At 41.2% G+C, this 20300-nt stretch overlaps 1 protein-coding gene across 3 annotated transcripts in view; it reads right to left on the reverse strand.

Annotated features, from left to right (window-relative positions):
* The window catches only part of Yaf2 (YY1 associated factor 2), a 64058-nt gene that overhangs the window by 991 nt on the left and 42767 nt on the right, over window positions 1–20300 (reverse strand). For all 3 annotated transcript variants that reach the window (XM_051160237.1, XM_051160238.1, XM_051160240.1), the window contains exon 3: window positions 781–933. In XM_051160237.1, coding sequence (XP_051016194.1) covers window positions 781–933 — 153 coding nt within the window. The remainder of the gene's footprint in view (window positions 1–780; window positions 934–20300) is intronic.

Raw genomic sequence — 20300 nt, forward strand, 5'->3', positions numbered from 1 at the left:
TAACCAAAAAAAGTCATTTATGAACCTTCAACATGAGAGAGGGCTACAGCCTGGATGCCATGGCTAACCATGCTTCAAAGTCACACTCAAGTTCGCATGCAGCTTAATTTTATTCCAATAGATGTTTAGTCCAACAAAGCCATGACTGCACTACAAAGGCAGCCCATAAAAGCTAAGGATGGGGACTGGAGAGAGCCTCAGCAGTTAAGGGCACTGGCTATTCTTCCAGGGGACACAGATTTGATTCCTACCACCCACACCGCAGCTCACAACACCCCTGACTCCAGCCCCAGGGAATGAGACACCCTCTTCTGACCTTCGCAGGCACCAGGCATGCATGTAGTGCACAAACATAAATGCAGGCATAACACTTATTACATAAAACAACAAAATAAATAAATCTTAAAAATAAAATAAAGCAAAGGCCAGGCTAAACTTGCACTCCATCGCTGCACATCTACTCATGACAAGATCCAGAACTATGATCACTGGTCAAAGCTCATGATTCTAAGTACCAGTTTCAAGTACCTGTTTTTTATTAATGAAGGAAAAAGAACAGACATAAATGTCTTCTGAATAGCTAAGAAAGAAAAGCCTCTTCACATTTGAGCTTATATTTTGACCTTTTCTGATTTCCAACATAACTTTCAAGCTCAGAAAACCTCTGTGATATTTTATATTGAGATAAAAGTTCACTTTCACTTTGCATAGAGGAGTGTGATCAAAGTTTAAAAAGAACAGTGTTGTTTTTTTAAATTTCAACCATAAAGCACTATTTACCTGGTTTTCTTATGACCGTTCTTTTTGCTAGTTGCTTCCTTTTCACTTTTTTCTTTTTCTACTTTATCTTTCTTCTCTTTCTTTGACTGGGTAGGGGGCACGAACTGCTGAGTAACCTGCTGTGCAACCAGCTGTGAGACAGGGCGAGGTTTCCTGTGTGCACAGTAAAAAAAAAGGCTTTTATTACAACTGAAACATACATGTTTTTATGAAAGAATAGCAAATGTTGTGAGAATATTTTATGATTTCAAGTATAAAATTTATCAAATGTAAAATATAAATTGTCATTCCTGTTCAACAAAATACGACAAACTATCACAACAGTTAAAATTTAAGTCCAAGATACATGGTCAAATCATTAGCATGTAACTACGTGAGGGAGGGAGCATGTGACATTATTTCAATGTATATCCAAGAATATAAGAAGGCACACATGCTAATAAGCTGACTGTTAACACAAGAGTTTGCACTTAAGGCGTTATCAGTGCTGAGTCTGAAGTAGGGGCCTCACACTGCAAAGCTAAGGCACACCAGGCCAAGCTGTTTAGCCCACCCTTCCTCCTGAGTGAAGAGCTGAGTGTCTGTGGTAGCGCCCCTCACTGGCTGTGGACTTACTGTCAACACTGTCACTCTGACCCCCTCCTGTCTCGGGCTACAATTTTACACACATTTTTGATGCTGGGGTACAATCAATCCTCTGAGATTTTCCAACTTCCACATTTTAAATGTGTTTACTTAAAAGCCTACTACAGGACTTATTTCAGGGTACCTGCCTGGTTTTGCCTTTGGGTGCTAGCATGAGCAAGCACCCCATCACCCCAAATCAAGGAGCCCTCCAGCTTTGACAAAGCTTGGGCAACTGGGGCAAAATGCAGATAAAACAATCTCTAAGTTCCTGAGGGAAAGAAAAGTAAATGAGGAAGAGAGCAAAGAGTGGAGAAATATGAGTTAAAAAATATTTTTTAACCCAGTTTTGTAAACGGTAATTTTATAGCCTAGAAAATCCTATCCTGAAAAAAATCAATAGGAAGAACTTAGAATGTACAGTATGAAACATAAACAAGGTCATACAACCTCAGAAAGAAAAGGCAGACATACACGGTTTCCTTCATGTGCAGATCCTAGCCCATAATGTGTGTGCATACATGTGGGCACAGTATATAACGTGTTGAAAGGAGAACAAGAAAGGCTACACATATCAATTAAGTGATGAGGAAGGACTGAACACAGAGGAAAAGTATTTGAGTAATGGGAGAGGGTATAAAGCTAATTGTTTTCATTGTTTCAATTCTGCCATGGTTTTTCACCACCGCCACCCCCTTGGTTGAACATAAGAGCATACAAATATATTTGTTAATAAAATGTAAAAACTAATGTAAAACGTTATAGGTTCAGAATGGCTAGTATTACTACATACAGACCAGGCTGGCCTTAAGCTCACAGAGATCTGTTTCTGCCTCAGGTGCTGGGATTAATATGCAAGTTTTTTCTTAATTTAATTAAAATTTAATTTTTTAATTCTTAAAATTTTATTTTAAAAATCCTATCCTATTTTGCATAGAGCACTTTTAAAAAATCTTTTATGTTTTCTTTTATTACAACAGGACAAAAACAGGAAATAAGAAAATATTTCACAATTAAAGTTTGAAGGCTAGCAGGATATAAGAAAGCAGAGTTTAAAACAGATTTCAGGAAATGAGCTGTGAACATTTATAGCCCACTTAGTGTGAAATACTGGAAAGTTGCCAAAGATAGACGTACAGTAATTTTAAAAATAGGACTGAGAGAAATCAGGGCTAGACGTCCAGAGTAACAGCTACACTAACTGTGTTAAAGAGATGGCTCCATGACTCAAGGGCTTGCTGTGCACCTGCGTTTGGACCAGCAGCACTCAGGTAAGCAGCTGGGCGTGGCTCCTGATACACCTCTAAACCCAGTCCTGGCGGCAAGGAGGGCTGTGGGCAACAGCTAGGTGTTGTTGAACACCAGCGTAACAGGTTCAGTGAGATCCTAATTCAAGGGAATAAATAAGGCTGGAGGTAAAGGAAGAGGAATGGACACCAGACATCCTCCTGGGACCTCCATGGACAGGCCTGTATGTGCCTTTACACACACACACACACACACACACACACACACGCAAAAAAAGCTACACATATGAAAGTGATCTGAAGGTACTGTATTCACTGGTCAGCTCTATTAAGAAATGAACACAGCAACAACAAGCGTCGAGGCAGTGGTCCATGTATTAAAACAGTGTCAGAATCCCCCAGAGGCCTTTTGTCTTGCCAACTCTGACAAGTTTCTGATTCAGTGACTACAGAGTAGAGACCAAGAATTTGTATTCCTGACTAGTTTTCAAAAAATGCTAACCTGTCTGACACAGGGATGTTGTGTGAGAAAACCTTTCCTGGGGAGATGTAACACACACAGCTACTCACCCAGATGGAGAGCCCATGACAGAACACAGTATGAATACCACTAGAGCCCAGTGTCGTGAACCAATGAGTTTTATTGGAGTTACTTACAGGAATATGGGTGAAGGGTTATTACAGAAACAGAAATGACCCAAAGGCAACTGCATGCATCACCAAAGCCCACCCCAGCATGGGCGACAGTGCACAAAGCTAGGAACCTAGAGCACAGCCTCAGACAGCTGAACTGGTTGGACAATGTCCTTCAAGGTGCCTTATTTGCTCTAAAATTCTTCCAGGCAGCTCCACTGGCTTCTCCTCCTTCCAGGAAACTGGTCTGGTGCTCTAGTCTCAGAGCCTATTTGCAGCTTCTCTCCTCTCAAAGTCATCTTTAAAGCTTGGCTTATCCAAAGGGTCTTCTGTGCAGCTCTGTCTCGCTAATCTCTAGACCAGACTCTCAGTTTGTATTGCTTGTGGGGGTGGGGGGTGCACAGAAGGCCTAGTGAATCTAGTCAGTTTCAGGGACTTCCTGAAGCTCAAGTTGTTTACCTTCTTGTTTAAGCAACTTCCCTGCAGGAGAGACTGTTTCAGTCTCAGAGGAAACTGTTACACCACAAGAGATCTTTCTGAAATGAAGCTTCAAGAAATGTAAGACATTTTGTGACTACTGTGACTGCTGCAACAGAAAGCTCCAGAGAGTGCATATGCTGCAGAGGCATAAAGAATGCTGCACTGAGAGCACCAGGAATACCTTAAGGAGTGAGTTACCTGAAAGTAACAGAGTCAGTGAAAAAAAAAAAAAACAAACAAACTTAGCAAAGAGTATGGACACCAATACGAAGCAAAAGTTCTATAGGAAAAGTTGTTTGGAAGCTTTTTTAATAGACCAGGAAAAAAGCATTCTTTTTTTTTTTTTTTTTAAATGCCATAGGAAAACAGAAAATGAGAAAATAAACAAGTAAAAATGCCTAAAATAAAGCAGCAGCAATAAGCTTCAGAGTATCTGAAGAGTAAAGCCAAGAGTGAGTGGTAACTAATTAGCTGTGTCCTCATCACTTTTAACCAAGAGATATTTCTTAACCAAGAAATAAAAATTCTCTGACTTGAATGCAGCCAACAGTCCATGGGCGAGTACTATGGTATGAATGTTCACGTCCCTCAGATTTTTAGAATGACGCAGAATCCCAAGTGTGACTAGAATCTAGAAGAGAGGTGACTAGGCCCTAAAATCAGAGCCCTTGCGAAGAATTCGTTCCTGGAAATTTGATCCCAGAGAGCCATTATGGTCCTTCCACAACCAGCCACAGCACACACACAAAAGCAGCCCCTCGCCACCAGCAAGCACCTTAGCTTGTGCTTCCCAGACTTCACGAGGTGGGAGACACAAATGTATTACTCACTAGGTACCCACCCTACGGTATGTCTATGGTATTTTGTTGTAGCAACAAAAATAGACTAAAAGAGTGAAAACAAAGACAAAAAGGAGAATAAAATAAACACAGACTCTTAAATACTGGTAAGTGCTATGCACTGAGTATTAGGAAAGAATGTACTTTCAATTTTATGTCTCCTCGTCTACACTCGAAACACCAACAGTAAGGAAGCAGGTGTTAGCAAGCAATCTGTACTGCACCGTGAAGTACGCCAAGAACAATGCTGAGGAAGGAATAATAGTTTAGTTTTATTTTCTTACTGACTCATAATAATGTACATGCGGTGCAGTATGGCATCTGAATAGCCAGACAGAATGCACACTAGCAGATCAGTGTAACCAGCAGATCATCTTCTGACAGACATCCTTAAGAAACAGGGTACTTCCTCTAAGCTTACTGTGTAAGTTAGAGTCACTTTCATTTCTTTTCTCAGTTGTACCAAACTGTGGAAAGAGAAAGCCGAAAGGTATGGGTGGTTGGGAATATATCTGATCAGGTTAATGCCTAGTAAACAGTGAGTCATTTAAAACTGCCTTCTAAAATAGAAAACGCAGCTAAGAAATTGTCATTGCAGGACATTATAAATCACTGAGTCCATTAAATTGTGGCTTTGCCACATTCTTATACTATGCCTCGTATTGCCATTCTTTTACCTCAAAATTTAATACAAATGGATATACAAAATATTCCTGACATGATATTATAAAATTTAAAGTGGAACTCCTGAAGCTGGGGAAATGGTTCAGCAACTAAAAGCACGTACTGCTCTTGCAGAGGACCCAGGTCCAGTTCCCAGCACACATTCAGCAGCTCAAACCATCTCTAATCACAGGTTCCAGTGTTCGCTTCTAGCCTCCTCAGGTGTGTGTGTGTATGTGTGTGTGTGTGTACACACACACACAACAAATATACATAATTTAAAAATAAATCTTTAAAAAGTAGATATCCTAGAGTTTCCAGCCATTAGCAAGTTGAAGTGCCTTATTATTGTCGCTGTAATACATAGCACTAATGTTCACTGCACTTAGTGTTACTTTCAAAAACAAATCAACAGTTACCTCACTGTCCTACTTTCATCTATGGTCACAGTATATGACACCATGAACATTCAACCATTATGCTGCACTGAGGTGCTGAGTTTTTTCGTAACATGCTGCTCACCCGCCCCGCCCCATGCACAGTAGTCAACACCATCAGCCGGACGGTGCTGTTCACTGTATCACAGTCCCATGTTCATACAGCAGCAATCCTACCTTTCTAACTCACAATCTCACAGTATAGTTGCTACTCTGTTTTTTTTTTTTTTTTTTTTAATTCTTTTAAGTCTTATTTATTCTTAACCGGTGTTCTACTCCTTGTGGAGGCATAGGCAGGAGATTACAGGCTAACCACTGTAAAAGTAAACATCTATTAATAAGGTATAATTTATATAATAAATTTGTAAAGCTGAATTAGATCCCTTATTTTAAATGAATTACCAATCTAGAATATTCTTAAAGTACTACACTCTCAATGGTAAGAATAAAATACTTGAGAATATTATAGTCCATGAGGCAAAACCAACAGAACTAGAGGAGTTTGTCAGGGAAGAAAAAGATTATGTCAGGCTGTAGTCAAGTAATGTTAGATCTATACTATGGTCCAGCAAGACGAAGTGGAGGTGAAACATGCATCTAATGTATACCTGGATATACAGGGATAAGGAGCCTCCAATCATATAAGGAAGAGAAATGGTGACATCAAGGAGGACAACAATGGCCTTCTCTAAATAAGAGAACCAATAATCTTGATATTGGGCAGCTAAATGTTATGGCTGGAATGTAAAATGTCTCCCATGGCTCATCATGTGTTTAAACAGTTGGTCCCCAGCTAACAGTGTTGTTTCGGGAAACTATGGTACCTTTATAATAAGTGGACTGGAGCACTGGGGAAGGCCTTCAAGGTAACATCTGGTTCTGGTTCTGACAGGAGTTCTGATCTCTGATATGTCAGATTTGAAGCACTGAAGGCAAGCTCTCAGTACTACAGACCAAGCTACAGTGCTCTCTATTGTGACAGACTGAAATATGAAGCCACAGGCCATTAAGTTACTCTGTCAGCTATTTTATGAGTGGCAAGAAGAGCTAACAAATACACTGAGTCTTCAGGTTGTGAACTGTGAGTGAAGATGGCCATGCAGCAAGAAAGCACTCTGGTAAAAGCAATCATAACTATCACCTCTGTGTCCTGTGTCCTTCATTGTTATTTCAAGCCGGGCACAGTGGTGCTCACCTGTAATCCCAGCACACTGTGAGTTCAAGGCCAGCCTGGTCTACAGAGCTACTTGCAGGACAGGCAATGCTACGCAGAGAAACCCTGTCTCAGAAAAAAAAACAAAAAAACAAAAAAAAACCAGAGTTATTTTTTTAAATTTTATTCTTTAAAGATACTTATAGATTTTCAAGTTGCTGAGAAAGGTGACAGTTGACTGCTTGGCCCTAATCAGGGCATTGATATCCCACAGAAGGCTCAGTGAACACTACAGAAAGGGAAGTAAACAGAAATGTTAGAGCCATAGGCACGATACAGCCTTGCTAGTCATGATCTCACAGCAGCTGTGCTGACCTACACCAGACCTGTATAAGAATGGGCCTCTTAACAGTCAGTCATGGATGGCAAAGGGGCTCATGGGATAAAACAACTAGTTACCAATGGCTCCTGTGGGACCAAGAGTCACTGCCTTCAGTTGTTTACCCAATAGAGAGCCCACCAGGCTCCAATAAACAGTTCTAAACCCAGAAGGCCCTGGTTAAACTCATAGTGTCACAAAACAAGAGAAAAAGACATAAATTCGGGAAAGAGGTGTGCAGGGTTAAACAGGGTAAGAGAGACATGAGAGAAGACACAGGGTGAGAGTAACCAGAATGTAGTAACGTGTATAAAATGGCCATATAATAAAATTACTTATTAAAAAGTTTCTGAATAATTATAATCTTCTTTTATTGTAGGCTTTTCTAGATGTTTGTTCTAGATGTTTTATTTTTGTTCTAACAATAAAGATTAGATGGCTTTGAAGACTGTAACTGTACCCCACAATTCTAGGGTTATTTAATCTGATTCAACTTTGAATAAAAAGGAGAGCGTGTAAAGGAACAAATGTATTAACTGAAATAAAATTCTCTCCTGCTCTTTAGGGGCTGAATAAGCTTTACAAATCCTTCATTAACAGCAGTAGGGAGACAGTTTGTCAGAGTCCTTATAACGTCTTAGAAAGGCACAACTCCCTTCCACAGGGGTCAGAACAATGTGTGGCCTCTGTTCCACTTGATGACAGCAGTCTGCTGAGTGAGAGAGAGGAGGGTCTTTTAGTGGTAGAAGCAGATAACTCAGGAAGTAAAAGGATGTCATTATGAGGCAAACTTTTCCTTTTCTTTGAAATGGAGTGTCATGTATTCCAGGATGTCCTCAAACTTACTATGTAGGCAAGAATGACCCAGAACCTCATCCTCCTGAGTGCTGGGATTATAGGCGTGCACCACCATGCCGAGTTTATGTAGTGCTGGGGATCAAACTAGGGCTCTGTGCATACTACACACTTCCCCATTTGAGCTACACCCCGAGCCTTAAATACATTTTACAAATCCGTATGTTCATGTGTATGAACACAGGTAAGTGTGTGGTAGGAAGTTACTCTGGTCCGTACATGTTCAATATACAAGCAATAATTACATTTTACAAATTCATATGTTCATATATATGAACACGGGTAAGTGTGTGATAGGGAGTTACTCTGGTCTGTACATATTCAATATGCAAGCAATTTTTTTTTTTTGAAAATTGACTATGATTGGTGTTTAACCCATGCATGTGGAAACTTTGAGTGCAGGGTGTGGGCCAAATAGATCTTAAATCACCAAAGGCTTTTGTTTGTTTGTTTCTGGTTTTTGTTTTGTTTTGTTTATTGGTACTGGAGATCAAAGGTAGAACTGGCTCATATATGCTGAACACGTATCTTAGCTACATCCCACAGTTCAAAACCCTCCTCGCCACCACCTAGAAACGCCCTCTACCACTGTATCTCTATGCCTCTTCACACTTTTATTTTGAAACATAGTCTCACAAAGAGGCCTAGGCTGACTTTCCAGCCTTGAATTTGGATTCCACAGATACAGACACAGCCTCACGAGTAGCCAGGATTACAGCCTAGGCAGTTAGGCAAGCCTTTTTTTTCTTCCTTCATTCCTTTTTTAAAAAATGTAACTAACAAATTATGAGTCAAAAGGAACATGTTTATCTTGTAAAGGCTGATTTTATTTTAAATACATATATCATAAATTCATAACTTACCTTTACTTCCATTTCTTCCTACACTTACACCATCGGATATTTTACTTTCAAAACTCTCTTTAAATTTTAAAAACAAGACAGCCATTTTCTTTGCTCCAAAATAACCAAACATTTTCTTTTTTGTTCTCATTTTTTCCATAGGTGTAGCAATGCCGGAATATGATTTTAAATACTTTTATTTTTTAATTTCATACAGGGTTATGATGTGTGCTGATCATATCCACTCCGTCTACTCTCCAACTCCCATCGCCCTCCGTGAGATCCTCCTCCTACCTCAGGCTTCCTTCCTCCCACTGAGTGCAGCCGGAGCTGCCGCCCTAGATGAGAGGCTAGGGTCCACAGGTAAGGGGCACTTGAGTTAGGAAGGAGGATGTCAAGCTAACTGTTTTTCTAGTTTTAAACTGGATATAGATTTTCATGTTTTGGTCATGGATGAGACATAAAAATGCATTTGAGCCAGGCCTGGTGGTGCACACCTTTAATCCCAGCACTGGGGAAGCAGAGGCAGGTGGATTGCTGTGAATTCAAGGTCAGGCTGCTCTACAAAGCGAGGGCAGGACAGCCAGGGCTACACAAAGAAACCGTGTCTCAGGAGGAAAAAAAAATCCTACATTTAATAGAGAAAATGCCAAACCCACTGTGAAGTGCCAGAGATTCAGTGAGATGCATAAACTCTGGGTCTGATATTTGGTGTTTCTTCCTTGCAAGTTCTAAAGTTTTAATAAAGATGTAAAAAGAATCACATTGCCCACTTAGAAATTCATGAGTTTGAGAAAAACAGTCTAGAACACTGTCACGGGAAGACCTGCAGTGTGAGAGTCCCCTGCCGTGGGTTATTACAGCCTTGTTTCTCGCCGCAAGTGAAGGCCTCAATCTCTGCATCTACCTCGAATCAACTGGTAACTGTGAAACACACTCGTTTGTGCATTTTCGTCTCTTCATCTCAATGGAAAGATAATACTCTGACCTTCATACTCATGAAAACTAAAGAGAGAACAGAGACTACAAAAATGGTCATTCTAGGCCAGGCGGTCGTGGTGCACACCTCTACTCCCGGAGGCAGGTAAATCTCTTTGAATTCAAGGCCATCCTGGTCTATACAGTTAAAATACAGCCAGGCTAAAAAGTCACCGGCTCTCCTCAGCCCCTGGGGGGAAAAAGAATAGCGTTCTTTAGTCTTCTTTTATACCCCTTGAAATTGTCTTACTGTTTTTTTAACCACTTTTAAAAATATAGTTTGGAAATTGATAAGCAAAGACGAGATTATTCCTAGGAAAACGAAATAGCAAACAATGTTAAGATAAAGGTGAAATAAAGTCACCTAGTGCCCACATACTAGACAATAAGAGTCCAAAAAGACACAAAGTGATGTTTTCAAAGTGAGTAATCTTGTTTGCAAACCTTCAGGAAAGCACAAAACATTAAACAGCAATCCCAGCACAAGGGAGGCAGAGGCGAGTGGATTTCTGCGAGTTTGAGGCCAGGCAGGTCTATAAAACAAGTCCAGGACAACCAAGGATACACAGAGAAACTCTGTCTTGAAAAACCAAAAAACAAAACAAAACAAAACAAAAACAAAAACAAAAACAGCAATCCTTATAAATGGAATTGTTGGAAAGACTCAAAGCACTGGGACTGGGTCCAATTTAAGGACAAAGCAATCATTAGTGCGTCAGTATGCTAGAACCACACTAAGCCTAAGGAATGCAAGCGTATCAGGAGAATCATCTTTACTCAGCTCAGTGTTGAGGATTTATAAACAACACAGAGCAGAAGCTGAGTGAATACTTACTGAAATTTTCTAGCTTCTCTTCTTGTCTTCATCATTTTATCCAGTCACTTAAATTTTTCTGATATAAGAAAACTGCTCAGTAAGAGAGAAAAAGGGTTTCCAGGACTACCAAGAAAACTATCCTGAGTAAGAATTCATTCCTGGGGGTTGGGGATTTGGCTCAATGCAAGATTTAGCATCATTTCGGCTACAAACAGGAATGGGTGTGGAGTATTTATTGTTCGGGCACATGACACCAAACTGGACAAACTAAGACGGATCCTTGTAGCCCACAGAGGAAAAGTGAGACCGGACTCCCACAAGTGTTGTCCTTCGACGTCCACGCACATGTGCACATGAACACATATGCACACAACTACACAAATATAAAAATCCGTCCTCTTAAAACTTTTTTTCCTGAAAACTAAAGCCAGGGTTTTGTGCATGATAAGAAATACTGGGGCTGGAGAGATGGTTCAGCCATTAAAGGCTAGGCTCACAACCAAAATATAAGAAATACTGCACCGAGCTACACCCAGACACTAATAAAATTGTTAACATTTCTGAGGCTATAAGGCAGTTCTCTCTCTCATTGTAACTCTCAAATTTCAACTTTTATTTGGTTGTTACTTATTTTAGCAGTCCCTGCATATCCTAGCCAAATGCTGGACTTCAAAGATACATTTCAGCTACTCACAGTTAATTCCCTGTTTTTTTATTTTAATTTGACCACAAAAATTATATATACTCAAGTTGTTAACCATGCAAAAAGCAAATCACACCTTCCTAACAATATTATTCCTTGTGGATCACGATATCATAGTAATCCCTCATAGTCCATAGTTAAGTTCAAGCAAAATTCCAAAGTGTTACATGAAAAATTCCAGAAATAAAATATTTTGAGACCATAGTTATACTGCTTTTATTTCACCATATATATATATATTTCATCACACACACACACACACACACACACACACACACACACACACACACACAGTACATAGAGAGTTTTGTACTATCCAGGATTTCAGGCATCCAGTAGGACAGAATCTTACCTGTAGAGACAGAGAGTATAACTGCAGTCATTAATACTCTTTTACCATAACTGCAGTAATTCACATTCTCTTTCTTAAAAAGGTTATATATTTTACTTTATGTGTATGAATGTTCAGTGTGCGTGCATGTATGTGAACCAAGTGCATGCCTGGTGAATTCCCTATAAATGGGATTATAGATAGTTTCGAGCTGCCATGTAGGTCTGGGGAACCGAAACTGAGGCCTCTGCAAGAGGAGCAAGTGCCCTGGCTCACACTCTTTCCTTCCTTCTCTGCAGGCCCTGGATCACACTCTTTCCTTCCTTCTCTGCAGGCCCTGGATCACACTCTTTCCTTCCTTCTCTGTAGGCCCTGGATCACACTCTTTCCTTCCTTCTCTGCAGGCCCTGGCTCACACTCTTTCCTTCCTTCTCTGCAGGCCCTGGCTCACACTCTTTCCTTCCTTCTCTGCAGGCCCTGGCTCACACTCTTTCCTTCCTTCTCTGCAGGCCCTGGCTCACACTCTTTCCTTCCTTCTCTGCAGGCCCTGGCTCACACTCTTTCCTTCCTTCTCTGCAGGCCCTGGCTCACACTCTTTCCTTCTCCTAGTTTATCCAGTAACCAGCTTGCTATCTCTGTGTCTTTAACTTCTCTTTTTGTGCAGGAAAGTTCAAAGAGCAATTTCATGTAAGTTTGTGACTTCAAAAAGCCAACCACCAATAAATATTCCCTATGGTACTATATCTTCTTTTCCTGGCACTCTGGGTGGGAATATTTGTGTGTGTGTCTACTGGATGCATCTTCTTAGATGAAGCAGGTATCTCAAACTCTACTTGTTTATAACCTGATGTCATAAATGAACCTTATAATTTGCTTTCCAGAAAAAGATCTCCACTACCATCAAAAACTCTTGCCCTTAATGGAGGAAAAACCAAACTAGCAATTATATACTACTTTTCCTCTGAGACCAGCTACAGTAAAAGGTAATGTGGAGCCTATTGTCAGCTAAATGATCACTTTGTCATCCAACAGGAGTGTCTTCTGGGGCATTTGGTTTGTTCTGGGTTTTGTTTGTTTGTTTTTATTGCAGCCCATGGGATTAAATCCAGGCCCTTTGCCTGCCAGACAAGTGCTCTACCACTGAGACATATCCCAGACAAGTAATTTTTCGTTAAATAAACAAAAAGGAATATGACACTGTCATTTTTATCCCCAAATTCTTTAGTTCCTTGGTTTGACATATATCCTCTTTCAGATGACTCTCTTGTAGTGCTTTTCCTATATGCAACTAGCTGTTCCATAAATTTAATGGTTGGTTTGGTTTGGTTTTGATAATCCTTTTCCTGTTGAAGTACTTATTAGTAACACCTGTCAATTCATTTAAACTCACTCAGGAAACACATGTCTAAAGCAAGTTTGAGGGTGTTTCCAAAGAGGTTTAAGGGAAGGAGAAACCCCTCCAATAGTTTTGCCTAATAAATACATAAGTATTAAAACACAAGACAAACATAGCCGGTCAGTGGGGGCACTCGCCTTTAATCCCAGCACTCTGGGAAGCAGAGGCAGGTGGATCTCTGTGAGTTCGAGACCAGCCTGATCTACAGAGTGAGTTCCAGGACAGCCAAGACTACACAGAGAAACCCTGTCTCAAAAAACAAAAACAAAAAGACAAGCATAATAGCTTGTGTAGCTGAACTGAGCTACACAATGAATCTGATGCCCATCTAGTTTACACAGGAGAAAACCTATTACACTTCTAAGGAAACATAGCAAGAAAACAATTCCTAATGACAAACAGTCTCACCCAACCCACATCAGAGAAACTTCTTCCTGCAGCCGATGGCAATGAACACAGACACCCACAACTGGACAAAGCAGTCAGTCCTAAGTGGAACGCCTTTAACAATACTCCTCCCCTTAAGGCTCAGGAATCTATGAGAAAGGCTGGGAGATTTTAAGAGTCAGAGGTAATGGATGACCCCAAGGACATAGTGTCTTGCAGACACAATAAGACTGATGCACATATGCACTCAGAGAGACTGCCAGAATGACCTACACAGACCTACACAGGTTCAAGCCAGACAGGGTTCCAGCACTGAGAAAAGGAAATGGACATGGTATCCCCACTTCTAGCCAAGAAGATATTTATAGCTGATTCCTGCAGGCAAGGGAAAACCAGTTTTCTCCAATGGAATGTCATTGGGTATATCAACCACAACACATCAGGCCCCATACCCAGGAGGAGTTGACCAAGGAGTAGGGAGGGAAACACTTTTTTGTCTCATTTTGGCCTTTTTTTTTTTTTTTTCCTTTGTCTGTAGTGGATGTACACATATTTTTGTTTTGATCCCAAGTGTGGGCTATGTAGTAGGTGTAAACATGTTTCTATCCCAAGTGTAGGATGGGGAACAGACTTGTGAGAACAGGTGATGTTTATCCACTAGAAGATGAACCACCTCATGCAGGAGCTTGGTTTGTGCCAGCTGAAACATCTGAGTGCAGACTCTGAGAGGAGATACACATATGAACCCAAAAGAGGGGCAGGGGCTTTTTGGGTCTTGGTATTGTTTGGCTGCTCGTTGCTCCACTTCAAGACGCTGCTAGAGAGAAGCACTCCATAGGACACTTCAGAGCTGCTGTTCCAGGTTCTAGCAGTAACTTTGGTTGAATTGCTGGTCTGCTGAAATCCTGCCGACTATGCCAGGGGAATCGCTCCCAAGAACTGAGTCCAAAACGGTCTACTTCTCAAGTTCCCATTATCCTCCTTTCTCTCCTATCTGGGGTCGGTGGGTTGGAGGGAGGTGTAAGCATTAAAGAACCCCAAATAAAACAGGTTTGGAAAAGGTCGAAGCCTACAGGTGGTGTCCAGCATGCTTTGGGCATAATGGGTAACTTAGCTTCTAATGTTGTGGAGGAAGATACAGGTTTTTAGAATACAGAGATGCTGTTTCAGAGTGTTAGCAAAATCGCAGTGGCTACTGCAAAGTTCTTTCCTGCTTTATACCCAGAGGGAATTTTTTGTTTTTTCTGTGTCTATTTACTGTATTACATTTTTTAAAAGATTGGAAGAAAGACTGATAAGATACGAAAACCGGAAGGGTCAGTAAATTCTATCGTTCTGGAAAGGATTGCAGAGTTGGCTGTACAACCACAGAATTTGCGAGTAGAGGTTGAAGCATTTGTGAAGCTAAAAGCGCAGTTGGGAAAGGGAAATCACCTGGTAACTGACAGCCATTATTTCCCACAATTGGCGCCCCGCCCTGCCCTGCTCCATGAGCAGGTGTCCAGAGCACTAGCTTCCAGAAAGAGGCGGAGAAAAGTGGGAAGCTAGAGAGGTTGTGAAGACTCTAGATGAATGCAAAAGCAGACGGGCCAAAGGGGCTTTGGAGACAAGTGCTCCGATAGAGGAATTCTCTAGGGCTACACAGACACCATCAGCTTTTCCGGTGTTTGTGCAACATGTCCCTGCTAATGATGGTGATGATGAGGCTTATGATGAGATGGCAAGGCATCCAGGAGATGCGCTAGACTTAAAGCATTTTAAAGTCTATTGTATGGTATGGAATGCATTAATCTTTCGTTAAACAAACGTTAAGTAACTGGGCTACGCAACATAGACTTATTCCCCAAGACTGGAAGGGATTGGTTTCAGCTGTGTTAGAAACTGCTCAACAGTTAGAGTGGTTATCTGGTTGAGAAATGAAGCCACAAAAATAGAACAAAATATAACGAGGGGGATAAATGTTGTTAAAGATCAATTGCTCGGAGAAGGGCGGTATGCTGACTTAAGAGAGCAAACTCATCTGAAGATGTAGTAATTGAACAATGTTGTGTTATGTCCTTTAGAGCTTGGGACGTGGTTGAGGAGCGTTTACTAAGGTATTTCAAGGCCCTGAAGAAGCCTTCACAGAATTCTTACAGAGATTGGGTTCAGTTCTAGATTTGTCTTACTGGGTTTTGGGGGTTTTTTTTTTGTTTGTTTGTTTTGTTTTTTTGGTTGTGCGTGTGTGCACGCGCACACGCTAAGCAAGACAGAGAGAGAAAGAAGATAGTGGGTAGGAAGCTAGGAAGGCTCTAGGAGTTAGGAAAGGGAAAAACGACCAAAATATATGGTATGAAAATTTTTATATGAAAAATTATGGGCTGAGAGCAGATATATGCAAGCAGTACCAAAAACTGACTTAGGAATGCTTCTCCCGAAGACCTTAGTCTCTCCTCCTTTGGCATCTTTGAACAACATAACGACAATGTTATACTCCAAAATCCTGACTTGAGAGAGCCCCAAAGATGTCTGAGGTGTTAGGTAACTGCTGCTTTTACTTTTCATTTCATTCCTCTTGTGACCAGTCCCTCCAAAACAGCACCCAGTGAGCCTGGGCACTCCCGCCACTGTACAGTTCCCCTACTGTTAGCTCAAAGAATCAAATTACTAAAGAAATGGGAAAGCAGGCCTTCTAAGTCTGAGTCACTAAAGACACTGTTACTTCTGTCTTAGTCATCTGGATCACTTGCTCTGGGGAGCCAGCTGCTTCATCTGAAGGACGTCAGCAGCCTTATGGAGATGTGCACATGGCAAGGAATTAGGCAATCCTGCAAACACCAGTGTGTGAGTGAGCCATCTTTGGAAGGAGGTACCCAGAGGTCAAGCTATCAGATGAGTGCAGCCTCACTTAACTCCTCCTTTGTTCATTTCTTCTCCATCCTGTCCTTCCTAAACTGGATAACCTGGAACTAACAATTTTCTGTCTCGGTCTCCTAAGGGATTACACTATAGGCATGTGTGGGGAGCCAAGACCATAGCTGGCAAGCATCTCGGACCTTGGCATAATACATTGAGTGGACCTGGGGCAGGCTGCCTTGTGACCTCCTTCCCTCCTTGCCTCAGGGTACATTCCAGAAGGCTGCCTTGCAACCTCTTCCCTCCCTCAAGGTACTCTCCAGCTGTTCTCAGTATTCCCGGAATTACAGGGCCTTCAGAGGATGAGTGAAACAAAGTCTATAGATAACATCATGTGGTTCCAGATGCCTAACAATTCCACCCAGCCCCAGAACCACAGGGGCCCTCGCCCTGCCAAACTTCCTGACTTCCTGACAGCTTGTGAAAACCACCCACCCGGATCACCCCACTCAGCCTCCTGCTTCAATGGTATGTAATTGCCTGTGAGAAAATAAAATTCTGTCAGCTTCATCAGACTCCTTGACTTGCTGTCCGTTCTTCACGTCTCTTGTCCCCCATTCTCTCCCTAGGGGTCCGAGGGTCCCAGTTGATTGTCTGGAGGGTCCGGACAGGCATGGACCACCATGACGGGCCTCAGCGGACATTAACTATAACCTGAGAGCCATCTAGAGCCTGAAATATTCAGTAAAAACTGAGGCAAACACACGACTTACTGAAATTGAGAAAATAAATATTCTAAGGCAATTTGTTGCAAATATTTTATTGTAAAACTGTTTACTAGAAACATTTAAATAAAAAAAGTAGTTATTCCTAGTGTGGGAGAGGGGGTCACAGCAGAAAGAAAACAGCAGAACAATGAGAACACAGCTCATCAAGGCATCTGGGTCACTTGCTATGGGGAGCCAGATGCAGTGTGGAGAGGACAGAAGGAACCAATAGTGCTCAAAAAAGTTTAGGCTGCAACCATTTCTGTGGTTCTAAGACAGCAGTTCTCAACACTCTAAGGGTCTAACAAACCCTTTCAGTGGGGCTACACATCCGATATTTACATCATCATTCACAGAAGTAGCAGAATTACAGCTATGAAGTAACAAAAATAACTTCATAGTTGGCAGTCACCACAACATGAAGAACTGTATTAGAGGGTTGCAGCATTAGGAAAGTGGAGAGTTCACAGGTCTAAGGTCATTTATTTTTCAAATTTGTCTTTGGTATTTCTAACTATTTTTATTACACTGTTTATTACACTGATTTGTGTTTGTTGGTGTAAGGACCTATGCCATGGTACTTGTGGGGGTCAGAAGACAACTGGTAGGACAAAGCTCACATCTTCTATCATGTGTTTCCGGGGTTCCACCTGAGGGTATCAGGGCTTGAAGCAAGCACCACTGCCTGCTGAGCCATCTCATGACGCTATTTTATGTGTTTAACATATATTACTTTTAGAAATTAAGAGCACAGCACATGTGTAGTTTTATTATGCAATAGTCTATCTGAAAACAAGGTTCAAGTGCTGAGATTATTATTCAATTTAAGATTTCTACATGCAAAATACTACACTAAGCTGAAGGGGCTAATGGCAATAGTGTGCTTTCCAGCACCAATGAGTTAGAACTTAGTAAAAGAAATAGGAGGAATCCAATAACGACTTTTTGGTTTGCTTTGGTTTGGTGTTTCGAGACAGGGTTTCTCTGTCTAACAGCCCTGGCTGTCCTGGACTCGCTTTGTAGACCAGGCTGGCCTCGAACTCACAGTAATCTGCCTGCCTCTGCCTCCCTGAGTGCTGCGATCCAGGCATGCGCTACTGCCACTGCACCTAGCCCAGTAAAGACGTCTAACATAGCATATGTCCACGTATTTGCTGAATAAAAAACATAAATAACCTTGACATCTGAAAGTGTCCCTGAAAAGAGGACTCTGAGGCCAGGCAAGCCGACAAGCAGGGCAGCTAAGGCAGAGGAAGCACGAGGAGCCGAGCCGTGGCGCCGCATCTAAAGACACATGCAATTCCTAAAGCACTTTCCACCGACTGCACGCAGTTAGCTGAGAAAAAAGGAGACAGGTTTTTCCTTTCTTTCTTTTTTTTTAAACTTTTTTATTTAATTAATTTATTCAGATTACATCTAAATTATTATCCCATCCCTTGTCTCATCCCGTTCCTCCCTCCCTCCCGCTTTCCCCCTATTCCCCTGCCCTAGGACTCCTCCCTCACTAAATGGCCATAGGCTATCAAGTCTTGGTAGCCTGCTTATTTTTTCTCTGAGTGCCACCAGGCCTCCCCACTACGGGGAAGTGTTCAAATATGAGGCACTAGAGTTCGCATCTGAGACTGTGGAGAATGTCTTGTCCACTGGCTAGATCTGAGAAGGGAGGGGTTCGATGTTTACTCCAAGTATTGTCCTTGCTTGGTGCAGTAGTTTGAGCAGAACCCCTGGGCCCAGAACCACCCATCACGATGTTCTTTTTGTAGGTTTCTAGGACCCTCTGGATCCTTCTGTTTTCCCATTCTCCCATACTTCTCTCACCTAGAGTCCCAAGGGCTGCTGGAGAGAGCATGGGGAATCAGGCTGTGGGAGGCTCTACCTGACAGAGTGATGATCTGTAGCCTGGATTGAATTCGGAAGGACTAGGGAGTTGTTTTCCACAAATTTAATCTATACTAAGATTTTCAATTAATATACTTCTCATGTAATTTTAAATGTTTTATAATGAATAATTTTTAAATAGTCCACTTCAAATCCTCACTACTGTAAAAGCAAAGACACTGAAGATAGGATGGAAACAAGAATTCTTAGGTGCCTAACATTTGCTGCCCTACAGCAGCAATGTCCCAGCATGGCTGTGTGGGGCTGGACATGCATATGTTCATACGTATTCATTCATAGGTGCTCACAACTTACCATGAGGCTGTAGGAGATAACCCTACAACATGTTAATAAATTAAGTCAAGGGGCAGGAGAGATGGCTCAGAGGTTAAGAGCACTGTCTGATCTTCCAAAGGTTCAATTCCCAGCAACCACATGGTGGCTCACAGCCATCCATAATGAGATCTGGTGCTCTTTTCTGGTATACAGGTGTACATACAGGCAGAACACTGTATATACTGTATACATATTACACTGTAATACATATAAATAAATTAAGTCTAGTCTAAGGTCTATTTATTTGCATCTACATATAATTTAAACATGTTGCCATATAAAGTATTACATAACAAAAATCATATATAGTATAATGCAGAATTTTTATATTTTTAAAAAAGATGTTTATTTACAGTTGTGTATCTGTTCACTTATGTATACCCAGTTCAAGCAAGCTCTGGCTTTTCTTTCTAAAGCTAGTGAAAAATCACCAGGACCTTTGGAGAGTTAATCTACTTCCAGATCAGATGACAAAAAGGAAGTTGTAGTTTTAAGTGAATTTCTTGCTTCCTATCATAGTCTGCTAAACAAAAATTATTTTAGCACAGGAAGCTAAAATATAAATACTTGGCTTAAACTATCAAATGTATAAATATGACATAGCAATGAACCAACCAGCTAGCAGGCTGAGTAACTTGACACCTTTGACAGAAGATTAGAGTTAGGCTAGCCAGAATACATAAGGAAATTTGAGACAAATTTCACTATCTTACACAGAGCAACCATCATTATGTACAGGTGCAGGGGGACAATATGAGGATATGTTTGCATGTAAGGACTATATACTCGATAGTACATTATCTAATATGCAATGTGATTTTGCTAACAATTAGAAATTAAATTAACTAAAATCATAAATGTACAGATGACACAGAAGGAAAAGCAAGAGAAACATAGGAGACTAGTAGGAGAGGTGGAAGTGAGAAGGGGAAGAGGAGGG

This window comes from Acomys russatus, chromosome 17, assembly GCF_903995435.1.
Source record: "Acomys russatus chromosome 17, mAcoRus1.1, whole genome shotgun sequence".
Taxonomy (NCBI): Eukaryota; Metazoa; Chordata; class Mammalia; order Rodentia; family Muridae; genus Acomys; species Acomys russatus.